Here is an 18,045-nt window from a genome sequence, read left to right as displayed (position 1 = left end):
AGACATCAGCAAATTACTCGTGATACTGATGAAGAAAAGACCGTAATACACTGAAACACCATTAATCTAAGCTGATATAATGGTTATCATAATTTTTAATGGTGAAAATTCTCATATTTGTGGGTTTCTTTTGTCGCTTGTGCAGCCGTCTTACCGTCTTTTTCTGTTTTTCTCATAACTTCGTTTGGAGTGTGACTCTGAAAAACCTCTGTTTGGGGGGACATGTAGCCCAAACACTTCACTCTACCCCTCTATCTCAACACAAATCAGCACACCTGAGAGACTGACTGAGCTCTGAAACATCAAATCTCTGCTCAGTTCTCACCTTAAGAGTCTCCACAGCCTGTTTCAGCTCCTGCTGCTTCTTCTGTTTCTCCTGGATTCTCTGCTGGAATTTACTCTGAATCTCCTTCAGCTGATTCTATGAATAAATACATTTTGTGATGTTAATGAGTTTTAAAGACCTAAAGAAGTGAAACACTTGTTTTGTACAGTTTGCACTCTGTCATGTGATCACTGTAAGACTGGAAGACGGGTGTTGACTGGTCACAGGATCACTGATTGGTCTGACCTGTTTACTGAAAACTCACTGCTTGAATTCAAGAACTGAGAGATCAGTTTAAACTGTTTACCTGATTAATGCAGCTCATTCTAGACTACAAACCCAATTAGCCTGAACTGAACCAAATGATTTCTAGTTCTGACCTGTTTCTCGGTTCTCTCAGTTGCAGCTGGGACTGTATCGTGACCTTTGTGTTTATCCATTGTACACAAATAGCAGATGCAGCTTTGGTCAGTACGACAGTAGATCTCGATCAGTTTGTCGTGCTGAGAGCAGATCTTCTCCTGTAGCTGTGAGGAGGCTTTGACCAGCTTGTGCTTTTTCAATGCAGGAACTTCACAGTGAGGTTTAAGATGAGTTTCACAAAAGGAGGCCAGACACGTCAGACAGGACTTGATGGCTTTGAGTTTTCTCCCAGTGCAGAAATCACACTCCACATCTCCAGGTCCAGCGTAACGGGGAGCAGGAGGAGCAGCTCGGAGTTCTGTCTTCTTCAGTTTCTCCACCACTTCAGCCAGCATGTTGTTTCTGCGTAGAACAGGCCTTGGAGCAAAAGTCTCTCTGCACTGGGGGCAGCTGTAGACCCCCCTCTGATCCTCCTGATCCCAGCAGCCATTAATACACACCTTACAGAAACTGTGTCCACAGTGGATGGTCACTGGATCCTTCAGCAGATCCAGACAGACTGGACAGCTGAACTGGTCTTGTTCTACTGAAATACTGGCCATTTTCCTGCCCTTCTAGACGGAGAGAGAGCAGCTCTCTGAGATCAGTTTCGTTTTGTCTGAACTGAGTAGGAGGGACTTCCTGGTTTTCTGCTGGTTAGTGTGTCACAGAGAGGAGGTGGAGAAAGAGAGGAGGAAAATGAGAGACTACAGTTATTTTCCTGTACAGTTGCTGGAATTTCAAGGAATAAAAAGTTGTGCAGCTCAGAAATGAAAGTAACAGAGGAAACTGACTCCAGCTTGTAAGAGAGCTGCAGTCTCTGTGAGGATCTTCACTTCTCTGCTTCATTACTGCAGCTGAGAAATGAAAACAGCACCATCTCAGTCCTTCTGCTGTGAACTCCACTGACCTCAGAACTGACCCAGACCGTCCATTCAAAGCAGTAATAAAATCTACAGCAGTTCTCTTATATATTTTCAGAAAAAGCTCATCACTGATAACAGATCAAAGTATTCATGTAGTAAAACCTTCATAGAAAAGGAAACTATTTGCATCTTTTGACTTTCAAAGTCCACAGAACTGTCTGCAGTTCAGAACTTGCTGTCGTCACATTCTTTACTTCATAACTTCAATATTTCTTATAATAAATACAAGATGGAGGTGTCATATTAAAGCTGCAACTAATAATAATAATAATAATAATAATAATACATCATACTTACATAGCGCTTTTCAAGAACTCAAAGACGCTTACAGGTTTTCAAAATACAGAACAGTAAAGACAGACATGAGAACGCGAAGCACAGTCACAACATCGCAAGCAAAAACATAGCAGGACTTGGCAAAATGACTGGTTTAAGATTGAGAACAGTTATAAGCAATAGAAAAGAGAGAGCTTTTAAGTTTAGATTTAAAAGTAGAAAGAGAGCTGGCCTGTTGAATATGTGAGGGAAGAGAGTTCCAGAGTCGGGGAGCCAGCCTAGAGAAAGCACGATCACCCTACCCATGTAGGTTGGAACGTGGGACAGTGAGTAAACCAGCAGAGGAAGACCTGAGAGTGCGAGTTGGTTTGTGGAGAATAAGTAGATCAGACAGGTAAGAGGGAGCAAGGTTATGTAGAGCTCTGTATGTGAGGAGAAGAATTTTGAATTGTATGCGGTATTTTACAGGAAGCCAGTGGAGATGTTGCTGGATGGGTGTAATATGCTGATGTGCAGGTGCGGGTGAGGAGGCGAGCAGCAGAGTTCTGTACCATCTGGAGTTTGCATAAATGGGATGAGTTAATACCAGCAAGTAGAGAGTTACAATAGTCCAGGCGACTAGAAATGAATGCATGAATAAGGGTTTCTGCAGCAGACTGAGAGAGTGATGAAATCTCAAATTTTCGCAATGTTACGGAGATGGAAAAAAGAAGTTTTAACTACAGAGTTGATGTGTGCACTGAATGAGAGAGTTGAGTGAAAGAGAACGCCCAGATTTCGTACCAGAGGGGACGGAGACAGAGTTACATTGTCGATGGAAAGAGAGGAAGAAGAGGTTTTAGAGAGAGTTGATTTGGATCTTATAAGAATAAGTTCTGTTTTATTGCTATTTAACATGAGAAAGTTGTGCTTCATCCAGGTTTTAATTTCTGTTATGCAGTTTTCAAGCATAACAGTGAAAGTTCAGCTTGAAACTACATATTATGTGGCCAAGAGGAAGCATGAACACAATAAACATACGAGGTCCAAGGACTGAGCCTTGAGGGACCCCCTGAGTAGCCACAGATGTTTGAGAAGTATGGCCACCAAGGGTGACAAACTGTTTTCTGCCAGTCAGATATGACTTAAACCACTCCAGGACAGTGCCCCTAATGCCCAGATCATGCAGCCTTGATAGGAGGATTGAGTGGCTCACCGTATCAAAGGCTGCACTCAAGTCAAGTAGCAGAAGGATGGTAAGAGCACCAATATCCACAGACACCAGATGGTCATTAGTGACCTTTATTAAGGCAGTTTCTGTGCTATGAGAGGGACATTTTGACCTTCCAGCAAAAATCAAACCACCTCGGGAGCCGCAACAGTCAATGCCCAGTATGTCTCAGTGTGTGTTAATGTCCTAGTATGGGCTAAAAATATAAACGAGAGCGCAGATTTAATTTGCTGTACTTTAAGCTTCAGCAATAGCCGCTTTCCTCCCATCTCCGCCAGAAAACTTTTCCTCAAAACTAGAAGAGTTTCCTGTAAAATGTCTCAGCGTCCGGCTGTTTTACGAGGCTGAAGTCGCTTCTCATTCGCCAGTTTCTCATTCTAATTTTCCCGTTCCACCTTAAATTCGCCTTAGGCGCCGAACGTAACTGCTGCACCATTTAAGGTGGAACGGGAAAATACGAAAGAGAAGCGAGTTCATTTTCGCAACGTTTTAGAGAAAGACCGTCTCTCAGCAGATTTAACCAACCGCGCTGCTTCTAAATGCGAATAAGTCTCCAAATGTTCGTCTTAATCTGTTTTTTCGTTCGCTACTGGCGAGGCCAGACTTCGGTGCTGTGTGACCTGCTGTCTGCTGTCTGCTCTCAGTCGTTGAGAACCAGGGCTTTCGCGCTATGCTGCACACTTTGGAGCCGAGATTCAGCGTCCAGTCTCGAAAATCACTAAAGAAAACGGGAAGGACGGCTGTAATGTGCTGCGTGGACACCCGTTACCACTGGATCTTATTTCAGGGTAACAGGGGATTTTATCGCAGATGAGTGGCAGCAGCGTCTCCGAATGAGAGCCTTCTAGTTCACTTGCCACATCACTTCAATTTGATTTATTAATAAAAGATATTTTAGATATGTAAAGCAAAGTATTTGTAATGATCCATAATGCATTTACATTATGGATCATTACAAATACTTTGCTTTAAAACTACCAAGTCCTCAGACAGTAGGAAGAAAGAGATCCTGTATAGAGAAAAAAGATGCATCGATAATCGTTTTATAATCGCATCGCAGCCTCTGAATCGTAATCGAATCGAATCGTGAGGTGCCTAAAGATTCCCACCCCTACTGTCCACAGAGAAGCGAGTTATTGACAAGAATTGTGAGATGAGGGACCAGGGCAGAAAGACAAGCTTTAGTTAAGGTTGTTGGAAGGGGATCAAGAGAACAAGTCGTAGTTTTAGAAGTAGTTATGGTGTATATAATGGAAGAAGAATCAACAGCGTTAAAGGTAGAGAGATTAGAGGAGGGGGGCTTCGACTTATAGAATGGACAGTCAGAGAGGAAAGGGAAGAGGTATTATTAGTAGGGGATAGCAGAAAGCTGTTGATTCGTGCAATTTTTGATTTAAAGAAATCTAAAAATGAGTCGCAGAGTGCAGGGGAGGCAGCCACAGAGGTTTCAGGGGGTGTAAATAATTTAGTGACTGTTGAGAAAAGATGACGGGAGTTTGTGTTTGAATTATTAATGAGACCAGAGAGGCAGGCTGATTTAGCTGAACGCAGGGCATCTCACAGCTACACTTGCTTTAGCAGAGAGGTAAAGTGAAGTGTTTCCGTTGGCTGTGATGTAAAAGCAGCTACGATCATTAGCACTGACCACACTCAGCCTGGAGTTCTTCTCTTTCCTCTCCAGAGTCTTTTCACAAAACTCTCCAAACTCAGCATTTAACACCAATAAAGATCATTGTTAACATGTTCAAACACATTTTAACCCAAAAGCACATAATATTTACCTCAGTTACAAGGCTTATAAACTCAGTATAGAACGGCTAACCGTTAGCATAAGGGAACAGGGAAGCCATTATATAATATAACCAGAAGTATTCAAGCTAAACTGACTGTCTAGGTTTTCTGATGCTGATTAGCTTCAGAGTGCTGTAAACATCTCCACCACTAGAGGGAGCCGTCAAACCACTAACCAACATATATGAGACTTTTCCAGTGAAGGTCTGTCTGCAGAGCCGCAGTGCTGCACTCTCAGACCTGGATATGATGTCACTCAGAGGTCAGGAGGCTACATAACTTCTAGGGATGCTTTCTGAGGAGTTTTCTGGTTTCATAAAGGATCAACACAACAGCAACACTGTAAGACTGAGCTTAGATTTATTAGACCATGCAAATTCAGTGCACTGTAAAACTTTATTCCTCACTGGGTTTATTAAGCTTTGGACACTGCTGAGCATAAATCTCTCCGAAAATTTGATTTGGTTTATTGACATAATTTGTACGTTTGTGTAGAAATTAATAGTTCTGTAATTTTTAATTTTTTAAATTTTAGTACTTTTTAAAGATATGATGTATAATTAACCACAGGTAGCTACTAGAAAATGATTCTTCAGAGTCTTGAATCACTACCAGTTAATTAGGCAGCGTCCCGGGTTCAGACTCACCCAAAGAAATTACATTAAGGACACAATAAAAACCTTCTTTGACTCCTAATTTGTACAATGGAACACAAAACAACAACACTGAGTTTCTCACTGTCGAAGCTGTTACCATCAGTGTACCAGACAGTTACACACAAACTGTGGCTACACTAATAAAGAAAAACAGACGTATGCACAGCCATTCTTTGTTTGAGGTGGACCGAATTTGTTCCGTTCGACTTGTGTCCTGAATCAGTTTGCAGTACAGAACTATCTAACTGTGCAGATGTGAGCAGTCCAGAGCCGGTTCTTGTGGTTCTGGTTCTGGTTCAGGAACAATCCAGACTCTTCTTCAGTGAAAATCCCGGAAGGTTTTCCTGGAAATTGCTTGATTTTGGACTAAAACCATCTTACAAGTTTAACGTCAATCAAAATATATAAAGTGTTTCCACTTTGACAGAAATAAAGAGAATCTAAAGCTCCACCTGCTGAAAAAGTCCTGAGATAAATGCGTCTCCATCTCCCGTCACAGGGTTTACAGCTACTGCAGGTGATTTACAGTGATGTAAAAAGCAGAGTTAATTCATCAAATGTGAAGAAACGTGTGAACCTATAAAAGCTCAAATCTGCTTCAGTTTATGGTCAGAAATGTAGATGATTTTAAGATCATCTCAGATTTGGAGCTGAATTTGAAAATGATCAATACGTCTGTCTGATATTCATCTTTACTGTTCGTATGTAGAGGCTGTGAGATCTGAGCTGAATGGAGTCAGAGCTCAATAATGTGACTACAGTTGAGCTAAAATTGGGTTCTTTTTTCTGCATTAAAAGAAAACATAAAAATTCATTCCATTCAAATGTTTTATAGCTGCACTTTGTGAAAGATGAATATGAAAACATTCAAGATTCACCTTTACAGCCTCTGGAACGTCACTGACTGTCCAGAATCCCTCCACACCAGCTGAGTGACATCAGACACAACAGCCTCCGAGATCCTGAACCCTGAACAAATCAGAAACATCTGCCTTTACATTCTGAATGAAGAGGGAACAAGTTTACTACACGATTCCTGATCTAAAAGAACTTTGTGTGAAAACCAACACAAACACACAGGATCCTCTAAAAGAGACAGTCAATCCGTTAAAGAGTGAAATTGATGTAAATGATATTGTATTTAAATGTTTATCGAGGGCGCTGCCTCGTAATCAGTGATCAGCTGCCTCTAAAGCAGTGAAGGTGCTGCCTCTTCAGCTCTGAGGTGTTTCCTCAAAGACAGCAGCTCCAATGTGGAGATTTATGGGATCATCATCCACACAAGCCTGATAACCTCCTGAAGTAGCAGCCACAGCTTTTCTTTATCTGTACATTTAAATATAAACACAAATAAACATCAAAGCCTTTTAAACCCCATTTGACATGTTTATGTGCATTAAACATCTCCACCACTAGAGGGAGCTGCTAAACCACTAACACATATGAGTCTTCCTGTAAAAAGTCATGTATTTAAAAAGAGACGATCACAATGTTCTCAGGTCTGTTTGTGTACAGAAACACACTAAATGTACATTTAATGTACAGAAATATTACAAAAACTACACAATCATTCTGGAATTAAACTCTGTAAATGATCAGAAGTTTAAACACAGACCCTCAAACACACTTTGACCTGGTGGTCATTCAGATCATTGTGTTGTTTAGAGTGTGGGGTCACCTAATCCAGTTCATTAGATAATGAGGGGAAAAGACCATGAGCCCTGTGCAGTTTGTAGGCTGTGGGGGATAAAAAGCTCTTTGTAGAGTGAGGATCGTCACAGACGCTGCAGTTTGTGGGGTGAAAATAAACCAGTACACAGCTATTAGTAATGAGGCCACGCCCTGTTCTTTCACACGGCTGCTGTCTGAGATCATATATTTCAGTAAGACCACCCTGATGTTCAGTGTATCCTCCATAAACATTCACAAACTGTTAAATCATATCAAAAAAGTGATTTAGTAACAGTAATAGCAATAGCTTATAAGACGTCTTTTAACTTTTGCTTCATAATTGATTTATCAGGAACTAATAAGGTATTTAGAGTTATTTTACTTAAATGAATATATTACCATTATTTTGTAAGACACACATAAACCATTACTTGTTTGTGGTTTACAAATTAGTGATGTCACAGTGTTCCTGGCCCCACCCTCTCCTGTTTTGTCCCATGTAGCCCCGCCTTTTCATCAGTGTTTCCATCTGTGTGTAGTTTGTTACCCTTCTTTCCCAGGTGGTTGCTATTCTTATCCTTTGTATAAGAAGTTCTCATGTTTCAGTTTCTGGCATCATTTGCTTCATGCTGTGTTTTTCAGTGTTTCTTTTTGCGTTAACGTTAATAAAACTGATCAACAGGTCACTTATGGACTAATTTCACCAATTTATTGGGCTAAATATCAAACTAAATTCAAATAACTTTCCATGATATAATTGATTGAAGGAGAAACATACAGAACTCAGATAATGTAGTCAACCACTGGAATGGCCTTATTCACACATACTGCTTCTGCATGGCATGAGCAACGCATGAGCGCTACAGCTCGAACGCACTGGCCATACATACAGAGTTTGTGCTGCGGAGCAGAGCAGCAAGAAAATTACACAGACATTCTTTTATCCAGACAGATAGATGGTCACATCAGTCACTCAATAGAAATAGAATTCATAAGAGTGCACGGTATATTTGTTTATCCTCAGCAGCATTCTGACTTTGTGTTTAGGCAAAAGTATCAGGCCTGGTAGACCAACCGGGAAATCTGTTTGCAGCACGGAATGTTTAACTAGTATTTAGTCAAGAATTAAATTACATTCAACTAAGATAGCATATTTAAACTTGTACATGGTTTTCTGTTTAATTTTCACTTGTGTTTAATGGCTTATTTCAGTGTATTTTGCACGCCGTGTGACAGCAGCCTGTGTGACAGCGCTGACCAGTTTACATGGGCACTGAAATGAAAAGCATGACTTTCCCACACCGCTCACGCCACACAGACGCAGCATGTGTGGATCAGGCCTAAGGCTTAAGGCACTCTTTGGGAAAGGGGTGGCTCTAAGACTTTGAGGCATGAAGGTAAGGGAAGCATAAAGTGAGCTAATATATGTATGTATATATGTATTTACATCTATAAAGGGGTCTAAACCTCTTAAATCAAACAGCGTCAAAACCAGAGCGTATGAAAGAAAGAGACCGCTGTCTTACTTTGAGTCGAGAAGGTGAGATGGAACCCTTCTGGAGGAAGAGGGTTTTCCGCTTCCAAGTTTCTGGGTCTGTCCATGATATCTGTTACCTCAGAAACAGAAATATCTTTAATTTAGTTAAATATATTTAACTAAAATTAACTATATTATATTGATTAAATATATTATATATTAAAAAGGGATGCCTTTTTTTTCAGATATTCACCTTGTGTTAATCAATATAATACATTTAATTTTAATGACGCAGTCCGTGGACAATCAGTAGTTTACCCATCTTTTCAGTTTGTCAGGCTAACTGGTGCACTCTGTTAAAGTTTCAGTAATTAATTAGATTTTTATATCTGTACTCTCAGTTAGGGTTTAGGATTTAAGTCGGCTAAGGTAAGTATTAATCTCTGTTTACGGTTCAGGTATTAGTTTAGCTTTAAATTCTAGTTTATAAAGTGCTACTTTATGGTTTTAGTTCCACTTATTTTGGTGTCCTCAGTGCTCAATGCTCAAAGTAATGAACGCTTGTTCTTTTAAAACAAAACTATTGAAACATGAATTAAACAACAAAACAAACAAATATCAATCAACCAGACAATAACCAAGATACAAATTCAGCTTTTTTTCAACTGTCCATAGAAATGTTGGAACTATAAGTGGTTCAAAAATGAAATAAAATATGTCTCCCTTTTGTTTTGTTTTTTTTTCAAGTTCAGTTCACAGGGGAAATTGCAAGATTCAGTCCTACCACACTGTTGAGTGTAGTCACCAAGAGAACAGTCTGTCTATAGTGCTCGAACTCGAAAGTCTGGTGAATTGTCCTCTAGACATGGGCTTGGCTTGCCATCTAGTGTCCAAACAGGTGCACACACCACGTGCAGCCGAATGCAGGGGAGAGTTGAAACAAACCCACAGAAAACTGACCAAATCCAATCCAGTATAAATCGAAATAGTCGTTTCAGACGTATTTCGTCTCAAAGTTCACACAGCTCAGAGTAAGTAGAAGCACCTCAATAGTTCTATTTAACTGACTTTCTACTAGCTTCCAGTCTCAAATATCCAGTGGTTCTAGGTATCAAATAAGTATTCTTTAGAATACTTATATGTCTAGTATATCTTCCAAGTTTTTCCTTGTTGTTTTACTTCAGTGTTCTCTCTTCTTCTAACTCTGCGTTTTCTTCACGGGATGTTTTTTTGGGGATAGGCGGAGGTAACACCCACTTAGCGCTGATTGACCATCTCTCTTTCAGACCATGACTTGTCAAAGAACTATTGGCTGTTGATTAATGCTCAGTTTATTTTCTTTACTCATCTATTTTGACTTTTCTATTTCTGTGTTATATTGTTTCTTAAATAAATCATTATTTTTATTATTATTCTACTGTGTGTCTGGATATAATTTCTGGCCATTTAAAACATGGGTTACACATGCGTGGTCAAAATCAGGTAGTGACAGTGCTAACTATCAACTAACTTCCTCTGTTTTGCTAAGATAAAAGTGAAGTAATCGGTTGTTGGCCGTGAGACAGACTTCTTCAGCTCTATTTCTAAGAGTAGTAAGGTGGATTTTCTCAGATCTGACAGTGAACGTTCTATGCTCTGGCCTAGACAAGTACTACTTACTTTATTTACTTGCATTCTTTTATCCAAACTGGTTGAAAATGCGTTGCACTCAGGTTTTGTTCTGGCCTTAGGCCATTCCCTCGTGGTGTGGAGCCAGAGCACTGATAGGTCCTTCACACATAAGGGTGATTAGCTATTCACCGTCTTCAACTCTGATTGGTGGTACACAGTCTATGAGTGCCTCCCCACAGGAATCACACCTTTCTTTGTTTTGGTCGAATCTGATTTGAAATGACTGAATAAATGAAGTACATTTCAGGTACCATAATGGTTTGAATCACTCCCTCGAAACTTGTAGAACCAAGGAAACAAAGAAAAGAGGATATCTGTTTATGTTTCATAATAGACAGTTTGAACCCAAGGTACCTGGAACCAACACACATATTAAAAGGCATGAGCATGCACTCTGTGTGTTATCTGAGTATTGTTTGTTACAAGTAGTGCAACCACAATATTATTGTTAACTAAACAAAAACAAAACCAGAACAAAAGAAAACAAAAATGAAAGAAAAATATGTGTTCAGGTTTACATACTTGAGCTCTGAGGTTTACTACAAGAAAATGATTACATGTGTAAGATTAACAAGGCGACAAACATTCTGTACTCTTAACATCTACTGGTACAGGAGATACACGTTTAAGGAATTAGTAGCATAAAAAATGAATATCGCTTACAAACAACAGGACGTTTTAAACATCATGCAGATATATGTGAAATTACAGGTCTTTTAATCAGTGATGGGATGGCTTTGCAATGGTGTGACACATCTTATTCCAGCCACTTGATGGAGCTGTTGGTCCATGTTGGAAATTCAATTCAAAGATAAGAGATACGGTTTCATAACAATCTGTCGCAACAACTTTATGTTTGGTCTCTCCAGTCTTCTTGTATCAAACCAGGATGAGTGATTAACGTTTGGAGTTGATATGAGTTTCTGAAATTTGGTTTTCTGTTACTCACAGAGTTTTGGTCCAGCCATACTGCTGTGTCCAGAGAGAGTCTTTAATGGCCCCATTGTTAGTGATTGGGGGTTGGCCCCCCAGAGGTCAGGGCCTGGTTCTTAACATGAGCTGCAAACCATAAAATCTGTGAGCGTTCTGAATCCAGTTTATGGTGGTAACTGAGACTCTGTGGAGCCAAAGCTATTAGTGTAGTGTATTAGGTGTCCATTACAGTATCTATAGGGTAACCATCATATTTAATAGATAAATTATTATTTATCACATAATCTCACAGATGATCCAGCACCACCAAAGGTGAACCCAGCGTAGAGCGGCTGAGTGAATGTGGTGTGGACTGTGTGTAGGAGGGTCATTGTGTCAGAGACGCTGTAGAAGGACAGAGTTCCTGCACTGTGATCCACATACACTCCTATTCTGGAGGATGATGGTCCTGAGATCTCAGTCTGAATGTTGTTGTGCCAGAAAATGAGAGACGGAGAACACTGCAGACTCCAGGACTGACGGTTGCGTCCAAACAAACAATCATTACCCCGTCCTTTCCTGCTGATCCCTTTATATGAGACTGATATGTACACAGCTCCTCCCTCACGGCTCCACTCAACCTCCCAGTAACAGCGTCCACTCACACTCTCCTTAGACAACACCTGAGGCCAGTAGTTAAATCTTTCTGGATGGTCAGAGTATGACTGGAATGTATTACTGGATATCACCACTCTGTTCTTCTCAAACAGAATGAGGGAACGATACGCTGTGTTGGGATCCAGAGTCAGCTGACAGAAATCTAAAGGAAAGAAGGAAGGAAGGATGTCAGGAAAGAAAGAAAGAAAGAACATTTGCATTTCAGTGTTTTTAAGTACTTTGAGAAGAAAAATACAGTGTCAGTGTTTTTCCTCCTTAATCACCCCCACGCTGAATATTTTAGACACTAAGTAAACAAATCAATCAAATTTAAACAAGACAGAAATACGAACAATGTGTATGTATGTCTGTCTGTGTGTGTGTGTGAGTGTGTGTGAGTGTGTGAGTGTGTGTATGTGTGTGTGTTTGTGAGTGTGTGTGTGAGTGTGAGTGTGTGTATGTGTGTGTGTGTGTGTTTGTGAGTGTGTGAGTGTGAGTGTGTGTGAGTGTGTTTGTGTGTGTGTGTGTGTGTGTGTCTGTGTGTGTGTGTGTGTGTGTGTGTGTGTGTGTGTGTGTGAGTGTGTGTGTGTGTCTGTGTGTGTCTGTGTGTGTGTGTGTGTGTGTGTGTGTGTGTGCCTGTGTGTGTGTGTGTGTGTGTGAGTGTGTGTGTGTGTGTGTGTTTGTTACTCATACACTGCAGAAAATCTTCTCTGGTTTTTGGTTCTGAGGATAAAATCTGAACTGCTGCAGCTGTGGAGACACAAACACACAACAGACCAACACAGTCAATAGAATAGAATAGAATAGAATAGAATAGAATAGAATAGAATGAGAGAGACTTTATGCAGTTAAAACTAAAAAATGATCATATTAAAAGTGGAATCTACTTATTTTGTCTTTCTCTGCTGTGTTAAGATTTCCATCCTTCTGTTCCACAGCAGGACAGCTCCTCTTACCATGTGGAGGGATTTTACTGAACTCCTCTCTGCAGAACTCCTCTAGTCGCTCCTTCAGCTCAGAGAGAGATCTCCTCACTCCATCAAATGAGAGGTGTTGATGGACAGTGATGCTGGGTGAGTCCTCAGATCCAGAAGAGACACAGAGAGACTGGAAACTCTACAGAGAGAACAAACACAGTGGAGGAAGATAAAGGAGTACAAGAGAAATGAAGGAGCTCCAATCAGACTAAAGACAGACTTGTGATCACAGACAGGTAGATTTACTGCTGCCTTAATGAACTTTTGCTGAGAGGAGTTTTAGAAGCTGGATGAGGAGCAGGTTCCTCTGTAGATCAGTGATTGTTACCTGGAGGAAATGGATGTGATCCTCTGTGTGTGAAAGCTGCTCCAGCTCAGTGTGTCTCCTCTTTAGATCAGCGATTTCCTGCTCCAGTTTCTCCAGGAGTTCTTCAGCTCCACTCAGTTCAGCCTCCTCCTGAGCTCTGATCAGCTCTGCTACCTCAGAGCGCTTTTTCTCAATGGAGCGGATCAGTTCAGTAAAGATCCTCTCACTGTCCTCCACTGCTGACTGAGCACAGCGCTGTTAGGACAAGAACACACCAGATGGAGGAACATTTCACCTCTTAAACTGAGCCGCATTATTCAGTCATTCATCTCAACGTTTATCATTCAGTAACTATATGAAACTAAAGGAAATCTACAGCCACATTCAGGATCTTTAAGGGTTAAAAGAACAGTTAAAATATGAAATATGCTCAGTTTTCCCCAAATTACCTTCAATGTAGTTTAAATGTAATGGAAGCTTATTTCTATTATCATGGTGTAAACTGCATGACTATATTCTCACAGTTAACAAACCACATTGAGTTGTTAAATAATGTAGAATAGACTTGTTTGTAGTTACTGACACTGTAAATAACATCTGTAAAATAAAGAACTTTTGTAGCTATGTGACATTATTTTGTCTGTGTTTACAAATAACAGTGTGTCATACAGTGTCAGACCCACATAAGCAAGTCTATTAGGCCTTTTTCAGCCAGACAGCCCAAAGGTGAGTTTTTGTCAGATCCGATTTGAGCTGAACAGATTTCCTGCAGTCTGAATGACAAAAAGCCACTTCAAACCACTTCAAGCCACTTTTGTTTACCATTGGAAAAAAAGGTTCTGTGCAGGTTCGTATTTCAGTCATCAAGGTACATAAAATATAAACGTACAACAGCGGATTTAATGTCTAACTGTGTACTTTAAATAAGTTTTTTCCAGAAAAATGTACATTATTACCTTTTCATGACCAAAATTTTTAAATCGAACAATGAAATAAAAAGGCTGGAGACGAGACGGACTGTGTGGAGTCAAAACAACTTAAAAATGTACTTGCAGTAGAATTTGATACATTTGTGTTCCCTAACTAAAGGTACTGAAGTCGTACCCTTGTCAGCACCACTGTGACAGTTTAGGACCTTTTTCTGAAAATGCAGGTGGTTTCGAATCTGATTCAAATCAGATTTATGGATATGTGACTCAGTTTGACTAGTCAGATCAGATTTCATGTCTGTTTTCCGTCAATCGGGGTGACAGTTCATTACAGCTTAAAGATGGAGAGTAGAAGCTTTTAACAGACATTTAAGAAACATAGTTTTACTTTATATGTTGTAGTTTACAGAGACTGATTCATTAAAAGACGCCTACATTAGTGTCTCATTCTCTTCATGCTGCAGTCGATAAAAAGTGAAACACTTTTGTTTGCAAGAAATCAGATCGGATTTGTGTGTCCAGACGTTACCAGCCTCTTTGTGTGGGTTGCTGTGGTAACGATTTAGGCATCAGTAACTATGTAGCTATGCTGGTGACGTGTATTTCAAACATGAAAAATGGAGGTTCATCATCTCTCCCTCCAAACTCTTCAGAATTCTCTGGAATAATCATGAACTACTGGAGCTCTTCTTGAATCCCAGAACTTCAGTCACTCTGGATTTGACCACGTTGTTGTTTGTCGCATTGCAAGTGACGCAAAACACACTTTAAAATCTGATTTGAGTGTCCAGACTGAGACTCATCTGTAAAAATCAGAATGGAATCGCATTTCAAATCACTTCCAAATATGGTTTGGATCCGATTTGCAAAAATCGGATTTCATCTGGTTTTTCAGTGTCCAAACTATCATAAATAAATCTGGATACATTCTGATTATCCCAAAAATCGGATTCGGGCTGGCACTCTGAACAGAGCTGTAAAGTCAAGTCACCAGTAATCACCCAACGACACGACACCAGTGCTGTCAACAGTCTGACACAACTGAGCAGGTAACAGCTGGCTGTGAATGATGTACTATACGGTGCCCCCACACTATACACTATATACAGTACCTACATCCTAGTGGATTGAATACATGTACAAATCAGCTGCCAATCACCTGATACTGTGATTAATAAGTCTTATAATGTAAATCTGATTTCTCACCAAACAGTTCCTTTAAAACTGAACCATCATTTCCTCTCTTACTGTGATTCTAGATGACTTACTGTCCACACTGTGGAGGAGAGACTGACTGAGCTCTGAAACACCAAATCTCTGCTCAATTCTCACCTTAAGAGTCTTCACAGTCTGTTTCAGCTCCTGCTGCTTCTTCTGCTTCTCCTGGATTCTCTGCTGGAATTTACTCTGAATCTCCTTCAGCTGATTCTATGAACAAATACATTTTGTGATGTTTATGAGTTTTTGTGTATTAAAACCTACAAAGTTAAAGAGCTGAAACCTCTTCTTGTTCTATACAGTTTGCACTCTGTCATGTAATTATTTATTATTTATTAAATACTTTCATATCCACATTGTTATGAAAATAATCTATTGAATGCGAAAACTATTATGATACAAATAATAAAAATGTTAATGATTTCTTGTTCTCACCTGTTTCTCGGTTCTCTCAGTTACAGCTGGGACTGTATTGTGACCTCTGTGTTCCTCCATCATACACAAATAGCAGATGCAGCTTTGGTCAGTACGACAGTAGATCTCGATCAGTTTGTCGTGCTGAGAGCAGATCTTCTCCTGTAGCTGTGAGGAGGCTTTGACCAGCTTGTGCTTCTTCAATCCAAGAACTTCACAGTGAGGTTTAAGATGAGTTTCACAAAAGGAGGCCAGACACGTCAGACAGGACTTGATGGCTTTGAGTTTTCTCCCAGTGCAGAAATCACACTCCACATCTCCAGGTCCAGCGTAACGGGGAGCAGGAGAAGCAGCTCGGAGTTCTGTCTCCTTCAGTTTCTCCACCACTTCAGCCATTACGTTGTTTCTGCGTAGAACAGGCCTTGGAGTGAAGGTCTCTCTGCACTGGGGGCAGCTGTAGACCCCCCTCTGATCCTCCTGATCCCAGCAGCCATTAATACACACCATACAGAAACTGTGTCCACAAGGAAGAGACACTGGATCCTTCAGCAGATCCAGACAGACTGGACAGCTGAACTGGTCGTGATCTACTGAAATACTGGCCATTTTCCTGCCCTTCTAGTCTGAGAGAGAGCAGCTCTCTGAGATCAGTTTCGTTTTGTCTGAACTGAGTAGGAGGGACTTCCTGGTTTTCTGTGGGTTAATGTGTCACAGAGAGGAGGTGGAGAAAGAGAGGAGGAGGGAAATAATCAAACTTGTGAAGCCATTTAGATCAGCCGCTGGATTAAACTGACTCCAAAAGTTCAGTTATGAAATATTAGCTAGTTATTATGCCAACTATTATGTAAAGTATCAGCTAACTTGGTAGCCAACTAGCCTGTTAATATTTCTAGCTTTAACTCACTCAATACCTGGTTAACTGAGCTAGTTAATTTGTTGGACTAAACTTTTTTGTTGGGAAATGGACACCGTACATTCTCACCTCCAGTACAATAGCATTTCATAGCTTGAAGCTTGTTATTGCTGAAATCCTCATCTATAAAGTGCAACCAAATGAACATCACTGGGTTCTGTTAACAAGCCTTCTATAACCAGTTAATACTTCATATTGACTCTGTTCTGCCCTCACTAGATGAGGCTAGCATGTAGCTAACAGGCTAACAAGCTGCTTCAACAATATTGAGAATCTACTTTTAAAGATGGATTTAAGGTAAAACTGCACATAAAGAATGTCTTTTAAATGGCTGATATGAGCTTCACATGCTCATGTTTAAGCTGCAGTTGGACCCGCTAACTTGGTGCTACAAATTTCCATAGGGGAGCTAAAGGAAATTATCATTATACTAGCGGCTGATCAGATTATGATAGGCTACTTATAAAGTGAATTGCCAGGTTTCTGCATTAAACATTTCTATGCAAAGACAGATCTTTATGATTTTACCAATAAATCTGGGTCACAGCATAAACACAACTAAAGAATTCAGGAAATTACTGAAATATCCCACATTTTACTTTAAATTCTGTTTGATCTCAGTTAAAAGTGAACGCCACACTTCAGTGGCTGAAAAATATACTGTGCATCCTGAAATAAGTTCTCTGCTGCTGTTCTAGAGCAGGAGAACCAAGTTGGGAAAATCCCCTGCTCTGCTGTGATTTCCATCTCTACATGTGGTAGCAATTTTTCCAGGTTTTAGTGCACCGTCCACCTCATGAGTTATGAATATTGAAAATGGTATGCCATGACGGACTGTAGTTGAAAATCTGAATAATGTTATTCACAAGTAATATTAGTTTCACATGCATCGTTACTATACAACCCCATTTCCAAAAAAGTTGGGACGCTGTGCAGAATGCAAATAAAAATGGAATACAATGATGCGCAAATCATGTAAATCATACTGTTAAAGGAAAATACTACAAAGACAACAAATCAAATGTTGAAACTGAGAAATTTTATTGTTTTTTGAAAAATATTTGCCCCTTTTAAATTTGATGCCAACAACATGTTCCAAAAAAGTCAGGACGGGGGCCTGTTTACCACTGAGTTTCATCACCTCTTCTTTTAACAGCACCCTGTAAGCGTTTGGGAAGTGAGGAGACACTGCTGTAGTTTTGAAAGTGAAATGTTTTCCATTCTTGTTTGATACAGGATTTCAGCTGCTCGACAGTTTGAGGTCTCCTTTGTTGTATTTTTCATTTTATAATGTGCCAAATGTTTTCAGTGGT

General features: G+C 40.1%; 2 protein-coding genes across 4 annotated transcripts in view; both read right to left on the bottom strand.

Moving 5' to 3' along the window:
• LOC118814485 (tripartite motif-containing protein 16-like) overlaps positions 1–1,365 on the bottom strand; it is an 8,650-nt gene extending 7,285 nt beyond the window's left edge. For all 3 annotated transcript variants that reach the window (XR_005007723.1, XR_005007724.1, XM_036580113.1), the window contains exons 1-2: positions 706–1,365; positions 326–421 (exon numbers count right to left, since the gene is read on the bottom strand). Coding sequence is in view for 1 of the 3 variants with exons in the window: in XM_036580113.1 (XP_036436006.1) it covers positions 326–421; positions 706–1,290 (681 nt within the window). In the remaining 2 variants the exon portion in view is untranslated. The remainder of the gene's footprint in view (positions 1–325; positions 422–705) is intronic.
• A 9,343-nt stretch (positions 1,366–10,708) lies between these two features.
• LOC118814487 (tripartite motif-containing protein 16-like) lies at positions 10,709–16,476 on the bottom strand. The gene is made up of 6 exons (XM_036580116.1): positions 15,841–16,476; positions 15,520–15,615; positions 13,280–13,513; positions 12,931–13,090; positions 12,668–12,724; positions 10,709–12,137 (listed from the first exon to the last, which is right to left on the bottom strand). The coding sequence occupies exons 1-6, from the start codon at positions 16,423–16,425 to the stop codon at positions 11,608–11,610; spliced, it is 1,662 nt and encodes a 553-aa protein (XP_036436009.1). The 5' UTR covers positions 16,426–16,476; the 3' UTR covers positions 10,709–11,607.
• Positions 16,477–18,045: the final 1,569 nt, after the last annotated feature.

The sequence above is a fragment of the Colossoma macropomum genome, unplaced genomic scaffold, assembly GCF_904425465.1.
Source record: "Colossoma macropomum unplaced genomic scaffold, Colossoma_macropomum, whole genome shotgun sequence".
NCBI classification, from domain to species: domain Eukaryota; kingdom Metazoa; phylum Chordata; class Actinopteri; order Characiformes; family Serrasalmidae; genus Colossoma; species Colossoma macropomum.
The sequence above is the reverse complement of the archived record's forward strand: the minus strand, read 5'-3'. Positions and strand labels throughout refer to the sequence as shown.